Below are 22,179 nucleotides of genomic sequence, written 5' to 3' on the forward strand. Positions count from 1 at the left end.
CATGATAATGAATAATCTTTGTTTTTAAGATCTTTTGGGAGCAGTTTTGATGATCCCATTCTGTCTCACTTCAGCAGAGAGTCAAAGAGAAGTGCAACTTGCATTTAGGCACCTAAAATACATTTTCTCATGATTAAACAGACATGTCTATGAGGTTCAAGGCTTAACAACATAATGCAACCAACTTTGTGTTTAAATTCATCAGTTTTACATGCTGTTACAGGCATTAAAATCAACAAAACCACAAGGGTACCCATATTTTTGCACAGCCAGTTTTTCACATTTTATTTTATTTCATACAACCAAATACTGCTTTTCAAAAAATCTTTGTTTGGAAAACATCCCAGTACTTAGCTGTTCCTGGTAAATTAAAGACATACCACTTTTATATATTTTTTTGTGAAAGCAGAGTCAATTATAATGCCGGCTGAGAGGGGTTCCCAAACTTTTTCATATGATTGTATGTTATTCATAAACATTTTGGAAAAAAAACATGCAAGAATCAAATTTCCCACACAGCAACACTCAAAGTTTATTTGCATATTGTGTTCTACATAATTCACAGTAAATGTGTCAAAAAGCAGACGCAGAGATCTTACAAGGGCAAAAAAAATCTGCTCACGCGCTCTGCGAGCGCTCGCATCTTCGGTCTCTCTGCCCAGTGTGCCCACCTAAAATTTCTACAGGCCCACCCTAATCTAACTGTCTAGAACCGGGCCTGCTTCTTACAATTGCGCTATAATTTTAAGGCTGTCCCTAAGCAGATACATTTGATTTAAATACAGTGCTTGATCTGACGGCCATCAGGTAAATGTCTTCAGATGGGCTTGTGTTCCTCCCAGGTGACGCTGGCTGCCCGTAGACATTTAGCCTCATGATATTCAGCTTCATCTTTCACCAGAAGCTGTGGACTCTCAACGTCAACATAGTCCTGCAACAAAAAAATATATATATACCGTTGAGAACCACAAGGGAATTTTACATTTCAAAAATACCACCATCCACTCTGCATTTGTCCAACTGCAGTAACAAAGCTGTAATGTAATATCAGCAGTTCATACCAAAACATTCAAGCTCTCTGTTCTAAACGTTTGTTGTCTGGTCTTAAGGTGCAGTTTTAAATCCACTCAGGGTTTAAACCGCACTAAAACCAAAGAATAATCTTACAACATGGGTCTTACATGTTTTATGCAAAGTCATATCATATGACTTTGAATGCTATACAGTAGATTGAAGTTATTTGGAAACCTGCTGGTTGCTGTAAAGGACTGATATACAGTGGCAGACTCAGGGGGGGGGGAGGCAGGGGGGGCGACCGCCCCCCCCCCCCCCCCCTCGTGGCTCAATGGTTGAAAAAGCGCGCTAAAGTGCCCTCAAGAGTGGTGAAAACGAGAGGAAATGCCTTATTTGCTGCCCTTTTCACGTGCAAAACATGATTGGGTACCCTTTCATACAAATAAATTATGATGATGTGCCCTCTAGAACAAGAAAATTCGATGACTGTGGCTCAGTTGGTAGAGCGGGTCGGCCGATGATCAAAGGGTTGGAGGTTCGATCCCCGCCCTGCCACCTGTGTCATAGTTGTTGTGTCCTTGGGCAAGACACTTCACCCACCTTGTCTCATGTGAATGTCGATAGTTAGCCTGCTATCGGTGTATGAATGTGTGTGTGAATGGTAACGTGTAAATGGGAACAGGTCTCCCTTGCAAAAGAGTCTTCGGACTCATTGGGATATACCTGTATAAATAAAGGTTAAAAAAAAAAAAAAAAAAAAAAAAATTGAGTGCCCTTATAGTCCCCTTCTGCCCGTCTGGTGCCCTTCTAGTGTCCTGATAGTGCCCTTCTGCCCGTCTGGTCGTTCTAGTGCCCTTCTGCCCGTCTGGTCCTTCTAGTGTCCTTCTCCCCGTCTGGTGCCCCCATGGTTGAAAAAGTGTTGCTAAAGTGCCCTCTATGGTGGTGAAAATGAGAGAAAGTGCCTTATTGGCTGCCCTTTACACGTGAACAAAAGTGATTGAGTGCCCTAGGTTGCGCCTCCATACAATAGGCCTAAATGATTATGATGTGCCCTCTGGAGCAAGAATACAGCAAACCGAAAAGATATGTTGCGGTACTCTAATGAGGTGCAGATGTTCCTCTCTTTGGTAGCCGACGAACGGGGAATGCGAAAGAGGCGTTGCTTTCATGTGGCATCGCTATGACAAACAGCTACATCGAGTGGTACTTAAATCTCCACTGGATAACAAAGCAAAAAGTGGATTAAGAGTATGTCCGTCCGTACCCATAGTGGAAAAGCAAAATTAGATGCAAAGTTAAAAAAAACTTAATATTTTCCGTTTGCATAATCCATTTAAAATGTATATACATTTTTTGAGTGTCAAGATCCGGTCCTCATTCAAGTGTAGGTTATGTCATGCAAGAGAGACGATAATAGTCAGCTATCACCTCAACATGAAGGAAAACTTCCTTCAATATTTCCGTAGCTGGCTGGCAGCGGTCAAAGACTGTATGGTAGCGGCACATTGATTTTTCTCTAGTCTAATTTACTTAAATATTAGTAAAGATGAAAGCAGCAAGGCATCCTCCCTTCTTAGGCTAAAATGTGAAAGTGCACAATGATGTGAACAACTAATTTTAGTGTTTATAAAGTCGGTAAAATTAGGGGAAATAGTGTCTTTGAAACTCAATTTTTTCTGGGGGGGGACTCCCAGACCCCCCTTTTAATTGTATGAGCCCAATCGTTTTTTTTAATCATCTACAAACACAGTGTTTGGTGTGTCATTACATTACATTCTATTTAGCTGATGCTTTTATCCAAAGTGACTTCCATTAAGTGCATTCAACAAAGAAGGTACAAACTCATAACAACAAGAATCACGTCAGTACTATAGCTGCAAATAAACCAAACTACAAAGTGCCACAAGTAAGTGCTACATGGAGATGTAACAAGTGCCCCGAACGGGGCCTTCCAGGCAGCGCTGCCTTTAAGGCTGGGGGAACAAAACACCATCGAGTTAGAAACGCGTGTCCACATGTTGTCCAGAATGTGCCCTTTTTATTTTTTCGCCCCTGCCCTTCAAACAGTCTGAGTCCGCCACTGCTGATATATGTTAATTGATTGATGTTGATAATTTACTTAAACAGCATAATGTTGAAACCGAAGTTGAAGAATTAAAATCCACCGCATTTTAAATATCAATAAAGTAAAGCGTTCACAAGCTAAGGTAGCCATGATGTTTCCTTACCGCATCGTTTTCCATGATGTCCTCCAGCATGTGGACTATGTCTGTGAAGGAGGGCCTCAGAGTGTACGGCTCCTGCCAACAATCCCTCATGATGTGAAGTCTGTAGGGGTTGACACATTCACCGTGTTAGAAACCAATGAGAACCAACAGATTCTCAATACAAAAAAAATGCTCTAAGTAGAAGTTGATAGTGCAAATGAAATACTATACAGAGGTCAGTGGGAGACGTCAATTGAGCCTATATTCAGCAGATAAACGGACAATGTAAATAATGCCATGCCTGCCGACATCCATCTATGGGTCAGACATTGCACCTTTTTTTATTAAATATTGTCTTATTTTGTCGTGGTTCCATTAAAGATGACATTATGATACTGAAAAATAGGGCATAAAAATGTGGCACTCAAAAATCCACTCCATTAAATAAAAATTTCTACATTTTTAATTAATATTGTGTACTCAATAGTTACCAATACTGCATGTCAGATGTAGCTGTTGAAAAGTGAATGTGACAAACGTGATGTGAGTAATAGTGTGTTTTCACTCACATCTCTGGCCTGCAGCCTTCAGGGTTTGTGTTCTTATGACCGATACAGATATGGTACATCACTGCCTCTGATGTCTCCAAGTCTGGGTACGGGAGAGTACCTGAAAAAATGTCATTTAAAAAAAATAAAATATCAATTATGTTTCATTGATATTTTTGTCAACAAACACAGAACCACACAGCACATATATTGCCAAAGAAAAACCGAGTAATAAAGTATATGGATTATTACATCAACACACTTTTGGATCATATCATAAACATTGTTTACATTGGAGTCATGTCAAAGGAAGAGATTATACAATCTATGACTTATTTGTCAAAACAAGGTGTGGGCGTCCTTTCTGCAATAGCTCAACAAGATCATTAGGAAGATAATCAGGAAAGGGTTGCCATATATCATAGAAAGCATTGGTGTTACCTTTTTAAAATAGCACCAAGACGTTCCATAGGAAAAACCCTAAATGTTTCTCTGTACCATTGAATAACTCATGATCTGCTACCTTTTCGTACTGTGTGCGGGCTGAAAAAAAGACAGAGCCTAGGTGTTGACGAAATCTTATTTCCCTCTAAATGTATAATATTTTAATGCTGCAACATCCATGTTTTTTGCTGTAAACTTTGTCCTCATAACTGTTTCTTTGAGCGTCAAGGTTTTGACCGCACAAATATGCAACGTGATCATTTTCAAAAGGCGAGAAGCACTGAATGTCCTGGGGAAAGGGGAGTAAGGATACTCCCACCACATTCTGTTCCTGGACATTGTATGAAAGATGTACACCTGCTTTGATAACACACAAACCAAATGTTACTTACGCATACACATTTTTGGAGATATAAAGCTTCTCCTATTCTGTTCATTATTTGTCTCAAACATGTAGTCTCAATACTTGTGATGCATGTTGACACCCTTGCTCTGCTGTCGCAAGTAAAAATCTACAAGACTTGAAGCTGCCTGACTCAGATTCTTTATTAAGACACTGTGGGTTTTAACACATGAAATATCAGAATTCTGATGACACTAGGTCTGTGTATTAACAATGGATCTTTTTCAGTTTTGATGTCTGTTTTGATGGTTTTTATCATGTTTTATCACACTTACTTATCTGTGATGATGCTATTTAACTCGCTGCTTGAAGACCGCAGTGCATTAATGTGGTGACGAGGGAGGGGACTGCTAACTGCAGTCACTGACAGGAAGTTATCTTAACTGACCATTCCGCTTACTGAACCTTACATATGTACTGTAAGATATCCACTTACCAAATGTCTGCATCTCCCACAGCACAATGCCAAACGCCCACACGTCTCCCTTGAAGCTGTAATAGTTGTTCTTGAAATACTCAGGTGGGTACCAGCGCAAGGGCACACGCGTCTGGACAAGGTACACACAATGTTGAATGGGATTAAGCACTCACACATGTGACCTGTAACAACTGATAGCTCATTGAACCTGAACCTTACACCACTGAACAACCAATGAATGTGCAATTTGAAACACATTTCAGACATGTAAACCAATATGCTCATGGTGGAAACAGTTGCTATGTTAATGACACAGTTAGCGCTGGCCTTTCTCTAAATCAAGGCCTCATCTATATGAAACTGTTGTTTCCTGTTATGACAAAAAGCCTCATATTGTTCGACAAAAAGTTGCACAATATCCTTTTTGTGAACGTATACAAGCATGTTTCGCCAAAACAATGCAGCATGTTACGTTTGGCTTCCTGTATATCTGTTTTAATGAACACCTCAAATGTGTGTATAGTAGTTGAGCCACTGTGTTACAGATTAATGGCTGGCAGAAAATTATAGTACTGCTGTTTTTCCAAAATAAAAGGTGAGGATTTATGTTAAAATATAAGTATACAGTGACACATTAAAACATACTATATGAACTAACTCAAGTTAAGAAAGTGTGACGCCATAAGTTCATTTGATTTTATTATGGTTGTGGGACATGGTGAGTTGAACTTGACACTGTGGATATTCTAAAGTGTGTGTGAGTGTGTGTGTGTGTGTGTGTGTGTGTGTGTGTGTACGTGTGTGTACCCTGGGGTTCCTCCAGCGGCTGCTGCGGCGGCTGCTCATGCGTGTTAAGTCTCGTGCCAGGCCGAACTCTGCCACCTTCACCTCCCAGGGAAACTTACTGACCATGACGTTCCTCAGAGCCAAGTCACAGTGCAATATCTGCAGTGGAGAGAGAGCACTCTGTTTAGCATGGCTCTTATACAGTATGCGTTTGTGGGTAGTGTGGGTGGTGTCAAAGATACAAGTTGAAATATATCACAAACACTTTCAATCAATAGGAAAATCAAATAACAGTTAAAGAGTTACATAAGAAAATAAACAGACAACAAGCAATAAAGAATGTTGCTCACAACAAACCATTAACCATTACGAATTTGGTGTTAAGTACTAAAGTGCCTAAGTTATAAAACGTGCTAGTGTGGCACATGGCATTATTGCACGAGAAAATAAAGTGCTTGTACGGATTGCACATCATGGATTACATGTGTGTGTCCCGCTCGTCAATGCAAGTTTTGGCCACAGCAGCCAATCAAATCAGAAGGAGGCGGGGTTAGTCAGAGATTACTTCATGCTCCGTGCTCACTGTGGCCTTCAGTGCGCGCATGTATTAGCCGCCAGCATGATATAAATATGACAAAATCTACATATTTGGTAGCCTGGCTCCGCCCGCCTACCTACTTCCGCCCAAATTTCATTTTCCCTTCAGTAGTCAGTCTAGGGCTGCGGTGAATTCACGTGTTTAAGCTCAGGAAAATTTCCGGTCGTCCAATCAGCGAACAGAGCGAGTGGCTGAGAACGATGACGTCAAAGTCGCGCTCCAGTTTCAGTTGAATGCTGCGACCAAACGTTATGCGATTGGTTGGCTGATCCAGAGTGGCACTGGGCAGATCCAATAGTTTTAAACTTCAACAGACACCCGCCTTCAAGTGAGTGAACGTTTGCCAAATAGAGCAGTTTGACAGACAGACGTTACTTGCTTTATAGATAGATAGATAAATATATAAAAGCCTGGTACCATTTTGGCGTGCAGGTGCTGCATGGCCAGGGCGATGTGGTAGGAGGCGATAGTGAGCAGGCTCTGCAGCTCCTGGTCTGCACTCAGGTTGACTCTGTTGGTCTGGAGGAAGGTCCTCAGGGTGCCATAGCTCACGTACTCCAGAATGAGAATGTAAGGCTCTGGGAGCAGCACAACACACAGCATGGAATGTACGGTTTCTCAATCAATCAATCAATCAATCAATCAATCAATCAATCAATCAATCAATCAATCAATCAATCAAGCTTTATTTATATAGCATTTTTCATACAGTCAAATGTAACACAAAGTGCTTAATACAACCCCTCCCCCCACCTCACGATACACCCAGAGATATTCACACATGCAAAAACCAGATGCATTGTTTGAGTGTTTTAGCAAACATGCTAGTTGTAAACACCTGTGACTGTATCTCACCCTGTGTGGTGTTCCAGTCCAGCAGCTGCAGGATGTTCTTGTGGTGAACCAGTTTCCTCATGATGGTCACCTCTGTGTCCACGTGTTTAGGACGGACACCTCAAGAACAAACAAGAGAAAAACATGTCTCTGTAAGTCACTTTATATACAGTCAGAGGTAACTCTACATGTTCAACAGCTCTGATTCATCTCCACTCAAATCTAGAAAAGTCAAGGTGATGATATATTAAAGCCACTACGAGTAACATGGTCCGTTTGCGTCCCCTTTGGACAAAAGCGGTAGTATTTTTACGACGCCCGCTGTCGCAAAGCTGTTTTCTAGCTCGTGCCAGGCGTGCGAGTGTCAACTGAGAAGGGGCGTAATATAGTGCATGTCCGTGTGTTGAAGGTGTGAGGGCACGGACTCTTTTCGGCTCCGTGAGAGAGGTTAGTGACACTGCATCAACTAATGCTAGCCAGTGCCACACACACCTGATTGCAATGAGTTGATGCAGCAGTGTCACCTAATTACTCTCTCTCACGGAGCTGAAAGATTACGTGTCCTCACAGAAAGCGAATGAACAAGAGACGGCAGTTAGTATGGATCACGATGAGGTAATGTGTTTGTGTTGTTGATGTAAATAATGACTATTTCAGATGAATAATGGTCATCTGATGATGGTGAAGCAAAACAAACTTTGTGTTAGTACCAACCGCTCATTCATTTTGAAGTAAATACTGCAGTCTAGTTCGCTCCCGTGAAATTGTATACACGTTGCTTGGCAACGCCCTCCGCCCGCCCGTCTATCACTCTCCCTTTTAGCTTTTCTTCATTGCATTCTCTTTTTTTTCTTTGATGGTTCAGCCCCGTTATCAGTCATTATGACGACAAATAACTGTCTCAAACAAGGCTCCCGCTCCCCTTCCCTCACCTGGAGGGATAGGCTTCTCAAATTGCGTTGCTGCTCCACACTGAAATCTGCGACCAATACGGAGATGTGACCAAAGAGCATGCACGAGCAAACCGAAAATCGGACTGGGTGTGTGATAATAATAAAAACTATTTAAAAACGTCTTTCTTTGTCTCGTTTGCTGTTAAAAGTAATTTATGATTATCAGAGGAAACATTAGGCTGTTTAAAAGATATCAGTGAATATCTCCTCATGATCCGCTGTCCATACTGAAAACAAAAACCAGCGTAGGCTCTGTAAATGGGTATGTAAACAAAGGGGGCCCATCGTAAATGGCAGCATGCCCACTTACAGAGCCTGGACTGTATGTTAACGTTGGATTTTTTTCAGCACGCACACATTTCAGACACAATTCACTGATTTTGACCAAAAGTGATTTTGACAATAACCGTTCTCCAGAATGGCTGACTTTTAATGTTAGGTTAATAATGCAGTTGCGCATTTTTGATATATGAAATTTTCACTTCAAACACAATGCACTGTCACTTGTTAAATACATTTAAAATACAAGGTGTCTCGTAGCTCATCACAACAGAAAGGTAAAATGACAAAACACGTGTTGGTATCTAGCTATGGTGTTTATTCATGCAGCTGGTTTTGATCTGTCCGTGGGTTTTCTGTTTCAGAGATGGATATCTTAGATATTGGAACTACTTAATTAGCTGAAGAAATAGTTTACATGAACAGTGTTTACAGCAGAATGAAGACAGATGTGCTGCTGTTCATGTTTTATTTTAAATATACAGTTTAAAATGCCGTGAGCACCACTAATGAAATTAGCCTTCATTTTATTGGATTGACAGCAAGTGTCAGAAAACGCCTCTGAAGTCCTACGTTGGTTTCAAAGTCAGAGGAAGGAGAGGTGGGCTGAGCGCAGTTAGCTTCATATTTTCCTCCACATCTTCTGACCACAGCATTAGCATTCTAAACTGAGGCATCTTTACATCATTTGACTGTGTTATTAATCATGCTGCAGGTACAGCTAGAAAGCAATGTTAAAAAAGTTTGATAATGCTACTTAAAGGCACTACGAGTAAGATGGCACGTTGGCGTCCCCTTTGGACAAAAGCGGTAGTATTTTTACGACGCCCGCTGTCGCAAATGCTCGTGCCAGGCGCGTGAGCGTGGACTGAGAAGGGCGCAATATAGTGCATGTTCGTGTGTTGAAAGTGTGAGGACTCTTTTCGGCTCCGTGAGAGTGGTTTTGACACTGCATCAACTAATGCCAGTCAGTACACACACCTGCTTGCAATGAGTTGATTCAGCAGCGTCACCTAACTACTCTCTCTCTCACGGAGCTGTGTCCTCACAGAAAGCGAATGAATGAGAGACGGCAGTTAGTAGACTATGGATCACGATGAGGTAATGTGTTTGTGTTGTTGATGTAAATAATGACTATTTCAGATAATGGTTATCTGATGATGGTGAAGCAAAGCAAACTTTGTGTTAGTACCAACCGCTCATTCATTTAGCAGTCTAGTTTCGCTCTCGTGAAATTGTATACACGTTGCTTGGCAACGTCCTCCCGCCCGCCTATCACTCACTCTCCCTTTTCGCTTTTCTTCATTGCATTCTCTTTTTTTTCTTTGATGGTTCAGCCCCGTTATCAGTCATTTATGACGACAAATAACTGTCTCAAACAAGGCTCCCACTCCCCTTCCCTCACCTGGAGGGATAGGCTTCTCAAATCGCGTTGCAGCGCCACACTGAAATCTGCAACCAATACGGATATGTGACCATAGAGCCTGCACGAGCGAACCGAAAATCGGACTGGGTGTGCGACCAGACCAAAAGCAGTAATAAAAACTATATAAAAACGTCTTTCTTTGCACTGATGGTCTCGTTTGCTGTTAAAGGTAATTTATGATTATCAGAGGAAACATGAGGTTGTTTAAAAGATATTTAAATGTTACTCGTATCCGCTTTAACTGTGTCATGCTGTGTTTCATTTCAGCTGCTTTTGGCATAGTAACTGTTAGTCCATCAATGGTCATCAGTGTGAATCAACACAGACCAGCAGCAGTTAGTGATTGTAGACTTTTTTGTTTCCATTTTAACCTGCAATTTTTATTTTATTTGCTTCTTTTATTAGCTTTTAAATGTTTTATAATGTGTCTCCATTTTAACCTGCAATTTTTATTTTATTTGCTTCTTTTATTCGCGTTTAAATGTTTTATAATGTGTTTTATGTATTATAATCTTGCCCCTGTAAAGCACTTTGAGTGGCCTTGTGTCTGAATTGTGCTATATAAATAAACTTGCCTTGCCTTGCCTTGCCTTGCCTTAAACTATCAACCCTGAGCTTTTTTACGTTAAATATGGAAAAATCGCTTTTTGTCAAAATCAGTGAGTATCTCCTCACGATCCGCTACCTGTCTGTACTGTGGGTGCACAGTACAGACAGGTAGCATATTGTGACGAGAAATTAATATATTTCTAACAAAGTGATTTCGACAACAAACGTTCTACAGAATTGCTGACTCCACCTTTAAGTATAAACTGGAGAGGTAATATTTTCATTCATGTGCAGTTGAATCTGTCTCTTAAGAAAATACCTTGACATGGTAAGGGAATTTCTTGGCATTCATCTCTCATCTCAGATGATACATTGAATAGATATTCTGCCTCTAGGTTCAGCTCTGTCTAAATGAAATGCTTGTATAGGTCCATATCTCCACACTGTAAGATACCTTAATATAACCTTTTCTTCTCCTTATTTATGTTTTCCTTTAATTCTTATTTTCTTTCCATTTTCTTTTAATTGTTTGCGCAAAAGGGACGGTTGCTGTAAATATGAACAATAACAGTGAGATGATAACCTATTTTTGCTCCTACTATAAAGTATACACTCACCGGCCACTTTATTAGGTACAACGGTTCATTTTCTTGTTAACAAATATAACTAATCAGCCAATCACATGTTAGCAACTCAATGCATTTAGGCATGTAGACCTGGACAGGACAACTTATTGAGGTTGAAACCGAGCAACAGAATTGGGAAGAAAGGGGTTTTAAGTGACTTTGAACATGACATTGTTGAGGGTGCCAGGAGGGCTGGTCTGAGTATTTCAGAAACTGCTGATCTACTGGGATTTTCACTCTAAACCATCTCTAGGGTTTACAGAGAATGGTCCGAAAAAGAAAAATATCCAGTGAGCGACATTTGTGTGGACGTAAAATGCCTTGTTGAAGTCAGAGGTCAGTGGAGGATGGACATACTAGTTTGAGATGATAGAAAGGCAACATTAACTCAAATAACCAGTCGTTACAACCAGGGTATGCAGAATACCATCTCTCAACGTCAACGCAAAACACGACCAACCTTGAAGCAGATGGGCTACAGCAAAATAAAACCCCACCGGATGCCACTCCTGTCAGCTAAAAACAGGAAACTGAGGCTACAATTCTCACAGGATCACCAATATTGGACAATAGAAGATTGAAAAATCATGCCTGGTCTGATGAGTTTCAATTTCAGTTGCGACATTCAGATGGCAGGTTCAGAATTTGGGGTAAACAATATGCACCATCAACCATGCCATGTTCAAAGTCACCTAAATCCCCTTTCTTCCCCATTCTGATGTTTGACTTCAGTACATTGTCTTGACCACGTCTAAATGCATAAATGCCTTAAATTGCTGCCCTGTGATTGGCTGATAAGCTTTTGTTTTTATAAGCCATTGAACAGGGAAACCTATTAAAGTGGCCGGTGACTCACCGGCCACTTTAATAGGTACACCTGTTGAATTTCTTGTTAACACATTTAACTAATAAGCCAATAATCATGGCAGGAACTCAATGCATGTAGACCTGGATAGAACAACTTGTTGAAGTTAAAACCGAGCAACAGAATGGGGAACAGAGGGGGTTTAAGTGACTTTGAACATGGCATGGTTGATGGTGCCAGACGGGCTGGTCTGAGTATTTCGGAAACTGCTGATCTACTGGGATGTTCACGCACAACCATCTCTAGGGTTTACAGGGCTACAGCAGCAGAAGACCCCACCGGGTGCCACTCCTGTCAGCTAAAAACAGGAAACTGAGGCTACAATTCTCACAGGATCACCAATATTGGACAATAGAAGATTGGAAAAATCTTGCCTGGTCTGATGAGTCTCGAATTCAGTTGCGAAGTTCAGATGGTAGGGTCAGAATTTGGCGTAAACAATATTAAAGCATGGCTCCATCCTGCCGTGCACCATCAACCATGCCACATTCAAAGTCACCTAAACCCCCTTTCAACCCCATTCTGATGCTCGGTTTGAACTCCAAAAAGTTGTCCCGTCCAGGACTACACACCTAAATTAATTTAGTTGCTGCCATGTGATTGGCTGATAAGCTATTTGTTTTTCCAAGCAATTGAACAGGTGTACCTAATAAAGTGGCCGGTGCGTGTGTTTGTGTGTGAGTCTGTGTGTGTGTGTGTGTGTGTGTGTGTGTGTGTGTGTGTGTGTGTGTGTGTGTGTGTGTATGTGTGTATATACAGACATATGAAAAAGTTTGGGAACCCCTCTCAGCCGGCATTATAATTGACTCTGCTTTCACAAAAAAAATATAAAAGTGGTATGTCTTTAATTTACCAGGAACAGCTAAGTACTGGGATGTTTTCCAAACAAAGATTTTTTGAAAAGCAGTATTTGGTTGTATGAAATAAAATAAGATGTGAAAAACTGGCTGTGCAAAAATATAGGAACCCTTGTGGTTTTGTTGATTTTTATGCCTGTAACAGCATGTAAAACTGATGACTTTAAACACAAAGTTGGTTGGATTATGTTGTTAAGCCTTGAACCTCATAGAAATGTCTGTTTAATCATGAGAAAATGTATTTTAGGTGCCTAAATGCAAGTTGCACTTCTCTTTGACTCTCTGCTGAAGTGAGACAGAATGGGATCATCAAACCAGCTCCCAAAAGATCTGAAAAACAAAGATTGTTCATTGTCATGGTTTAGGGGAAGGCTACGAGAAGCTTTCCCAAAGGTTTCAATTGTCAATTTCGACTGTAGGGAACGTTGTCAGGAAATGGAAGGACACAGGCATAGTGGCAGTTAAACCCAGGCATGGCAGACCAAGAAAAAAACAGGAGCGGCATAGGTGGAGGATTGTGAGAATGGTTGCACACAAGACACAGATCACCTCCAAAGACCTGCAAGAACATCTGGCTGCAGATTGTGTATCTGTACATCGTTCAACAATTCAGCGCAATTTGCACCAAAACAACATTATAAAGACCAAATAACTTAATTTTTGTCTCATCAGTCCAAAGCATTTTCTTCCAATATGAAGCTGGCTTGTCTAAATGAGCTTTTGCATACTCCATGCAACTGTATCTGTGGCGTGGGCGCAGAAAGGGCTTCCTTCTCATCACCCGGCCATATAGATGTTTTGGTGCAAATTGCACTGAATTGTAGAACCATGTACAGATACACAATCTGCAGCCAGATGTTCTTGCAGGTCTTTGGAGGTGATCTTTGGGTTGTGTGCAACCATTCTCACAATCTGCCGCATATGCTGCTCTTGTACTTTTCTTGGTCTGCTAGACCTGGGTTTAACTGCAACTGTGCCTGTGTCCTTCCATTCCCTGACAACGTTCCTTACAGTAGAAATTGACAATTGAAACCTTTGGGAAAGCTTCTTGTAGCCTTCCCCTAAACCATGACAATGAATAATCTTTGTTTTTAAGATCTTTTGGGAGCTGTTTTGATGATCCCATTCTGTCTCACTTCTGCAGAGAGTCAAAGAGAAGTGGAACTTGCATTTAGGCACCTAAAATACCTTTTATCATTGTTGGAGCTATTCATTTGTCCGATTTGATTATAAAAACATTTATTAAGTTTTGATTTGATATAAAATTGTTTGATTATTTTATGTTTATTTTCTTGTTGTATTACATTACAGTTAAAGTTAATTTGAGTTTGTTTATACTTTATGTTTGCAATTAGTGGCCAGCTGTGGCGCACCAGGTGCCTATATATAGAGGTGGGCGGGCACAGGTAAGATAGGCACTGGGTAGGGTCATGGTTTTTTACCAGATACAGGAGAGAGACAAATGTGTTTTGTTTGCATGTAAAAGCCAGAAAATAAACCTTCAAAAACACAAATTCCCGACTGGACAGTGGACTCTTTTTCCCTACCCTGCGTAAGATTCGTCCCCCCAGTGCCTCAGTGGCCATTTTTATTATGTTGTTTTGTTTGATTTCTTTATTTCCAAGTTATTGTTTTACTTGAGGACAAATGGCCAATACAATCATGATTAAACAGACCTTTATATGAGGTTCAAGGCTTAACAACATAATCCAACCAATTTTGTGTTTAAAGTCCTCAGTTTTACATGTTGTTACATGCATTAAAATCAGCAAGACCACAAGGGTTCCCATATTTTTGCACAGCCAGTTTTTCACATTTTATTTAATTTCATAAAACTAAATACTGCTTTTCAAAAAATCTTTGTTTGGAAAACATCCCAGTACTTAGCTGTTCCTGGTAAATGAAAGACATACCACTTTTATCTTTTTTGTGTGAAAGCAGAGTCAATTATAATGCCGGCTGAGAGGGGTTCCCAAACTTTTTCATATGACTGTATATATATAAAGAGTAACGTACCTTCCTTGGTGATCTTGCAGGTGAACATGTTGTGGCCCTTACAGGTGCCTCTGGTCATCCTGGCCTGGTAGAAGACGCCCTCCTTCCCTGCTTTGATCAGCTGCAGCAGGCTCAGGTCTGACTTAGTGAATGGAGCGTCCTTTAAGAAAAGTCATAAGACATGACTGTTAGCAGAGAGCAGAAACCAACAGCATTCTGATGTGTAAGGGGAGAAATGGTCAGCTCTAACACTGTTAATCCACACAGGTGAGATGACCTGGATAGATTTTAGTGAAGGTGAGACGCAGCAGGCAAAAACAAAGTTTTGGTCCAAAGGCACTGGTCAATTTAGAGATTTTTGTCTATTTTGCCCCCATAAAATATTTGCCTCTTCTTATAGCTATAGGTATTATTATTATTAATAAAAGGTTCAAAATGTACATTTAGGTGTTTATTTGACTAAACCTTGTCTGTTTGCGTTTTATATATATCTCCTATATAACCATCTTTAACGGCATTTCTTAAACACAAGCCGACAATGCATTTCACATTAGATGTAAAAACTTTGGACTCTTATATGTTCTATAAATGAAGTAAAGATATTAACTCTGGCTTTATCGAACATCTAGATGTTTGTTTTTTTAAAGGGATACAAATGCAATGTACGCACAACTAGTCAGATATTGCCATATTTGAATATTAATCAAAATATTTCTGGAAAAACTAATAGAAACAATAATAGTTATAATGTACTGTAAGTGATCAACTGGCTAATGATGATATCTGTAAGTTACAAATAGTACCCTCTTCAGCTGAAGTGTCTCACCTTAACATAACGTTCACAAATGGAAATCAAGTATCCCTTAAACCGCTCAAATATGGTCCATCATGCACTGTGTGATGCATGCGGTGCTACCTGCTGCAGGACCTTCCACTTCCTCCTGCCTGAGAAGCGTAGCGTGCTGCTGTGGTGTAGGGGGATGTGGTGGGGGGGCTCCTCTCTCTCCCCTTCCCCCAGCACGGGGTCTGGTCGGGCAGGCAGGATGGCAGCGTGCTCCAGCATATGACCTGGAGCCTGCAACAGCATACTGCCACGCAGCTCTCTGAGGGTCTGGACCAAAGAACGATATCTGCAAGTGAACATTGTAAAACACACAGCCAGTTTGCTCCTTTCTCAGCATAGCTTTGAACACTACAAATGAGGTGACAGTGCAGCTAACTAGAGCTAAGCTTCCCTAGAGAGAAAGTTAGTTTGGACAAAAGTTACTTATTACAAAAGGCAGTTAAAACTCCCTTGTTAAAAATGGGCAAATTGACAATGTTAATGGCATGTGAAATTATAAACAAATATATTACAATAAGTCACATGCCAGCAACAAATTCCACTGAGTCTATTGCAGAAACTAAAAAGAACCAATTTGATCTTCACCGGTCATACATTAACATTAACCAAAACAAAAAACATTTTAATAAGATTTGTTCATAAATAACAGATTGCAGCACTACCGGTGGCTGTGTGACAAATACATTCACAGCGGTCAGGATGACATAATAAGGGTACGGGGGCGGGGCTTATCAATACAAATACAAATGCAAAATGGAGTTAAAATACTAGTTTGATAACTTGGTGTTCACTACTCCACAACACTGCACACAGCACTGTACAAAGTCAGAGGGAGACGTATGCTAATCAGCACTTCACTCAAAGTAGCCTACAGCTAAGGCTGATAGGAATGTTATGCAAACTAAAATGTTGATCTGGAAGTTCAAAGGATTACCATAGTACATTTCATGGCAATTCCTCCAAAAATTGTCCAGCAAAAGGTATTTTACAGAAATATTCATTCACAGAAGGCAACTGCACTCCTATGAATATGTCATTGTGCTCTCAGCTGATACTGAAACGTACAGTCCATTTGATATAAGAGTCTGACCCAGTAGTGTATAATAAATCAGTCAGTGAATTGCTTGTGACATCATTATTCAGCGATCTCTTACTTTTGGAGACCCAGGAGCCCTAGCAGTGCTGAGGCGAGCACAGTGACGCAGAGCGCGGCTATGAGGAGGCAGGTGAGCAGGTCCAGTCCACCTGAAAGACAGAAGACAGTCAGCTCCAACAAGCTCTCACAGTGTGCCAGCAGGGAACACACCCGGTGGAAAGATATTTACCTGTGAAGACTAAGGGTGCATCTGAACACTTGGGTACACTGCCAGTGTTGTTAGAAGCCATTGTGTCATCCGCTCCACACAGGCGATTATGGTCAAAGAAAAGTCAGGTTAACGGCCGTGATCTGAGCTAAAGCTACACGAAGGAAGATAGAAAGGGATGTTTAATTACACATACATATATAACCCAAATTGTTAGCCTTATAGCATAATTGCCTAAATCATATTGCTCTAATTTTACTCTACATCTCTATTCTACATCTACTTTTCGTTTGCCGCCAAAGTCATATTTTAAGGGTTATTACCCAGGGGGCAAACTGATTTTATAGACATGGGCTGTTGTAAAAGTTTGTTCACCAGAAGTGATATCTAGGACCTTCAAGGATCACAACCTGGTCAACTAGGCTACCTGCTGGAAAGCTACAGGGGGCCGAAATCGAAAATCGTGAACACGGTTTAATGCGAGGGTAAAATATATATTTTTTTCATAAATATGTCATCATGAAACTTTGTAAGTTGATAACTGGCATTAAAACAATGTTTTTTTGTATTGAAGTTTTTTTCAGAAATGTTTGAATAAATATGCAAATATGTTTTCATATTGCACATATTGTGCACAAATTTGCACATCATTAAAAACCAAAAATCTAGATATTGGCTAAAGCCAGAGTTGAAATCTTTATTGCATTTTGACTTTATATAAGTGTTTTAAGTTTCTACATAACAAACTTCCTCTGTGAGAAATGGTGTGATAATTCTGGTTTGATAGTGATATTAAATATAATTTGTTTCACTACTCTGACCCAAAAATCTCAACTTCTAAAGCACTTACATCAACTAAACTTTCCATAATGATTCTTAGCACTATTCTGAGGGTAATTTCAAAATAATTTTGTCATATGCTGTCTATTGTCTGATTTATGAGACATTTTCCCCTTCAAAAATGCCGAAAATGCATTTTTAAGACCTGTACATAGTATTTTTTTTATTTATAAAATGTAAAAAGGCTGTATCTCAAATCTGTTCTGTTTGGACACGAATATGTTGTTAAATGCAATAAAGATTTCAACTCTGGCTTCATCCAATATCTAGATTTTAGTTTTTTAAATATATGCAAATTTGTGCATCATATGTGAAATATGCAAAATTTGCATAGGGGAGAGTGGCCTAAGTTGTGCATTTTGGAAGTTGTGCCACCCCTTGTTTCTAGAAAACCGTGGAAGAAATTGGAATTGTGACCACATATTTAATAAGAGCCATCCATTTGACTCATCCTGTAAAGAAGAGAGACACAAGGAATAAGATATAAGCACATTTAAGCTAAAAAAACTGTGTTTTGCCTTTTAAAGTAAAATTTCCATGATCAAGGTTTTTTGATTATTGTGTCTGAACAATTATAGACACGTTTGAAAACATTTGACACATGTTTTAGTGCTTTGGTATGCTACACTTTGAGTCTATATAGTTAGCACAATATCAGCCCTAAATTGCTGCGTCATGCCTACTATCCAAAATTCTGGGGATGGGGTGATTTGTGCCAAAGGGCCTAGATGAGTTATAAGTAAGTAAGTAAAATGTATTTATAAAAGCACATTTATGACAGTTTGCACTGTCCAAAGTGCTGTACATAGTGCATTCAGTAGATAAACAATGAAGGTAAAATAACAATAACCAAAATAAAAGACGTAAAGCCCATACATCCACATAAACACAGATAGTAGTGCAGAGGTAAGATAGTTAATGGGGAGGAAACACCAGGGTGTACATATGGGTTTTGAGCCTTGATTTAAAGGCAGAAATGTAGGGGGAATCACATTTGTCAGGTGGCAGTTGGTTCCACAAGCACGGAGCAACTAGTGCAATGTAAATTTCTGAGAGTTGTGCCAGTGGCATGGCTGTATACGCTGGTCACCAAAAGAAAGTGATTGTCTACAGTAGCTCAGAAGAGAGTGACATCTCAGTTCCACTTAACAACACCACTGATGAGAGTTCAGATGGCCAGAAAGATGATGATGGTGACTTTGTCATTGTGAGCTTTGCAGGCAAAACCACCTAGATCTGCTAGGCCTTGTTTAAGAAAATTGTCCTTCAATCTTTGTCAACTATTTACTTTAAATACACCTTAAATAAGTGATTGTCTAATGGATTTGTCTTGTATTACAGTTTATGAGATATATATCAATGGCACAATTCACCCCATGGTATTCTCTCCAACCGCACAACTTACACCACACCGGGGGCAAGTTGTGCAACAAGACAACTTTTTTTCCGAAAGCTATATTTCTTCTACAGTTTATTCCAGATCCAAAGTTTTTATTGCCAGGGATGCACAACACCCTGAAATATATATACATATTTGAGTTGGAGACTTTACTGTCAAGGCCTTCCTTTAAAGTCACTTTGAGTGAAAAGTTGCACAACTTAGGCCACTCTCCCCTATATATTCAAACATTTCTGAAAAAAACTTCAATACAAAAAACCATTGTTTTAATGCCAGTTATCAACTGGCAAAGTTTCATGATGACATCTTTAAGTTAAAAAATTTGAATTTTACCCTCGCATTAAACCGTGTTTACGATTTTCGATTTCGGCCCTCTGTAGCTTTCCAGCAGGTAGTTGACCAGGTTGTCCACCCAAGTTGTGATCCTTGAAGGTCCTAGATATCATTTCTGTTGAACAACATTTTACAACAGCTGATGTTATTTTCAGAAAAAATGGGTTTTTGCCCCCAGGGTATAGAGAAGGGTGAAGTAGATGTAGAGTAGACTAGAATAGAGTAGTAAAAGTAGAGTAGAGTAAATATGATTTAGGCAATTATGCTATGAGGCTAACCATGGAGGGGTTACCATGATAGCACTGCTACCAGAAGCTTTCCTTATCAGTATAACAACCATCTGCCACCTTTGTTTAAAGGCTAAATATGTAATTTTAAAATTTTCTTAGAAAATAATAGATAAAATATACAGAATAATTTGCGGAACACCCTCACAAAGACACCTCAAAACGTGATGAAATATCACAGTATCTCTGAATTGAAAATCCACTTCTGCTGGCAGAAATACTGATATTAAGGAATTTTCTGGGGGTCTAAAGCCCTTAAAAATTCCCTTTTTTTCCTTTCTTTTCTGGTACCCTGATTTATGTCCAGGTCCTGGCATCACTGAGCTTGCTAGGTTAGCTTGCCCATCATCAATACATAGCTAATGCTTGTTTGTTGACCTTCTGCATGCAACGGTTTTGAGGGGGAAAAACGACCCATGCTATTTTTTGTTTTTCAATATAAAATGTGATATATTTTACCCAAGCAACCATGAATAAAATGTTTTCTTTTATTATAGAAAGTTCTCTTGAGAATATAGCGTTCATAATAAAGGTTGGCTAAGTTAGGTCATCTGCAAAAAAAAAAGGGATTTTTCTCTGGGAGTTTGTTTCAGATATTTGGCGCATAAAAACCGAAAGCTGCTTCTCCTTGTTTAGTCCTAACTCTGGGGACTGTAAGAAGACCTGTCCCAGACGACCTGAGAGCTCTGGACGGTTCATAACGTATCAGCACATCAGAAATGTATTTAGGCCCTAAACCATTTAGGGCTTTATACCAACATCAATACTTTGAAATCAATTATTTGAATCACAGGAAGCCAGTGTAAAGACCTCAGAACTGGGGTAATGTGATCCACTTTTTTGGTCCTAGTGAGGACTTGAGCAGCAGCGTTCTTAATTAACTGAAGCTGTCTGATTGCTTTTTTAGGAAGGCCTGCAAGGACACTGTTACAGTAGTCAAGTCTACTAAAGATAAATGCATGGACAAGTTTTTCTAAATATTGCTGAGACATAAGCCCTTTAATTCTTGATATGTTTTTAAGGTGGTAGAAGACTGAATTAGTCATTGATTGAATGTGTATTTTGAAATTCATTCTGAGTATGACAACACCAAGATTTCTGGCTTGGCGTGTGGTTTCCAACATAACAGATTTCAGCTGTGCGCTGACTTTTAGTCTATCCCTGGCACCAAAGACAATGACTTCAGGCATCAAGGCAAGATAATGCAGACAAAGACACCCTTTTTTCAAGCACTGATAAATTTTGAGATTGGTGTTCATTTGATTCTGTTTTTCTCCTGTACAACTATCTTTACCAACCATTTTTAATATTATGAGCCAATACATCTCAACTTCTAAAGCACTCACATCAACTTACTTCACATAATAGTTCCTAGCACTATGATGAAGGTTATTAGAGAATGATTTGTTTATATGTCGGTAATTGTCTGATTTAGTTTACATTTAGTTCTTAAAACATGCTAAAAATGCATTTTTAAGACCTGCACATGGAATTGTTTTGTTTTATAGAATGAAAAAAAGGCTGTATCCAAAACCTTTAATATGCTAATAAAGATTTTAACTCTAACTGAATTTATCCATCATTTAAAATGTTGATTTTAAAAAGAGGCAATGTATAACTAGTTAGACATTGCCAAACTTGTATATAATAAAATAAATAGATTAAAAATAAAATTGTAAGACAAAAAAATAATAGTTTTAATGTCAGCAATCAACTGGCAGTTTCATGATATCTTTACATAATATTACCCTGTTCACCTGCAGTGTCTCGCCTTCACATTCATTTCCCCCGCCGCTATGAATAAAGTATCTTCTATCTATTTAAATGAAAATAGAAAACAGCTTTACCATTGTTTTCTGATGCAAGCCAGCTCTGTAGAGTCCATCCCTCAGTGACTGATCAGAGAGCAGTCTAAAGTGCTGAGCTCTGTGTGTATTGTGTTTGGAGCGATCCTTAAAACGTACTGTAAGCCTTGAAGCATGCCTCCAGCCATTGTGAGAACCTCTAGCCTGTTTGCATTGTCTGTCATGGTGTGTCAACCGCAACACTCACAGAGGAAATGAACAGAAGCAGCGGGTGGTTTGAGCTGCATGACACTTTGGGCTCACACGCTCTACGTTAATGTTCAACACACTCCACACTATGGCCACATATCAACCTCTCACACTGGTCAGATTTTACTAGATTATTTTGGGATTTTCCCAGCTCTTAAGATTCAGACCAGACACTTTTGTTAGATCCAAACAAAAGTAAGTCATTTTATCATATTATTTTAACAAAGTTTTACAAAAAGAAAAAGAAAAAAATGTAGGGGAGACCGGGGTAAGTAGGCACACTTTTTACTCTAGTGAGAATTGCTCATTACCTAAA

The 22,179-nt window shown here is 39.6% G+C and overlaps 1 protein-coding gene across 1 annotated transcript; it reads right to left on the reverse strand.

The window, feature by feature from the left end:
• Window positions 1-669: 669 nt before the first annotated feature.
• LOC307271509 (tyrosine kinase receptor Cad96Ca) lies at window positions 670-21,787 on the reverse strand. Its single transcript, XM_080053996.1, has 12 exons — window positions 21,657-21,787; window positions 16,972-17,104; window positions 16,801-16,891; window positions 15,719-15,932; window positions 14,824-14,962; window positions 7,274-7,372; window positions 6,836-6,996; window positions 5,842-5,979; window positions 5,053-5,164; window positions 3,791-3,890; window positions 3,243-3,342; window positions 670-931 (listed from the first exon to the last, which is right to left on the reverse strand). Exons 2-12 carry the CDS (start codon window positions 17,030-17,032, stop codon window positions 818-820), a joined length of 1,329 nt encoding a protein of 442 aa, XP_079910122.1. The 5' UTR covers window positions 17,033-17,104; window positions 21,657-21,787; the 3' UTR covers window positions 670-817.
• Window positions 21,788-22,179: the final 392 nt, after the last annotated feature.

This window comes from Ammodytes marinus (assembly GCF_949987685.1).
Source record: "Ammodytes marinus genome assembly, chromosome: 3".
Taxonomy (NCBI): Eukaryota; Metazoa; Chordata; class Actinopteri; order Uranoscopiformes; family Ammodytidae; genus Ammodytes; species Ammodytes marinus.

Coding starts and splice junctions, on each gene's coding strand:
- LOC307271509 (XM_080053996.1), bottom strand. CDS start 17,032: ATGGCTTCTAACAACACTGGCAGTGTACCCAAGTGTTCAGATGCACCC. Junction 3,891..5,052: donor GTGGGAGATGCAGACATTTG/GTAAGTGGATAT, acceptor ACATTTTTTCAG/GTACTCTCCCGTACCCAGAC. Junction 3,343..3,790: donor GAAGGCTGCAGGCCAGAGAT/GTGAGTGAAAAC, acceptor CAACCCCTACAG/ACTTCACATCATGAGGGATT.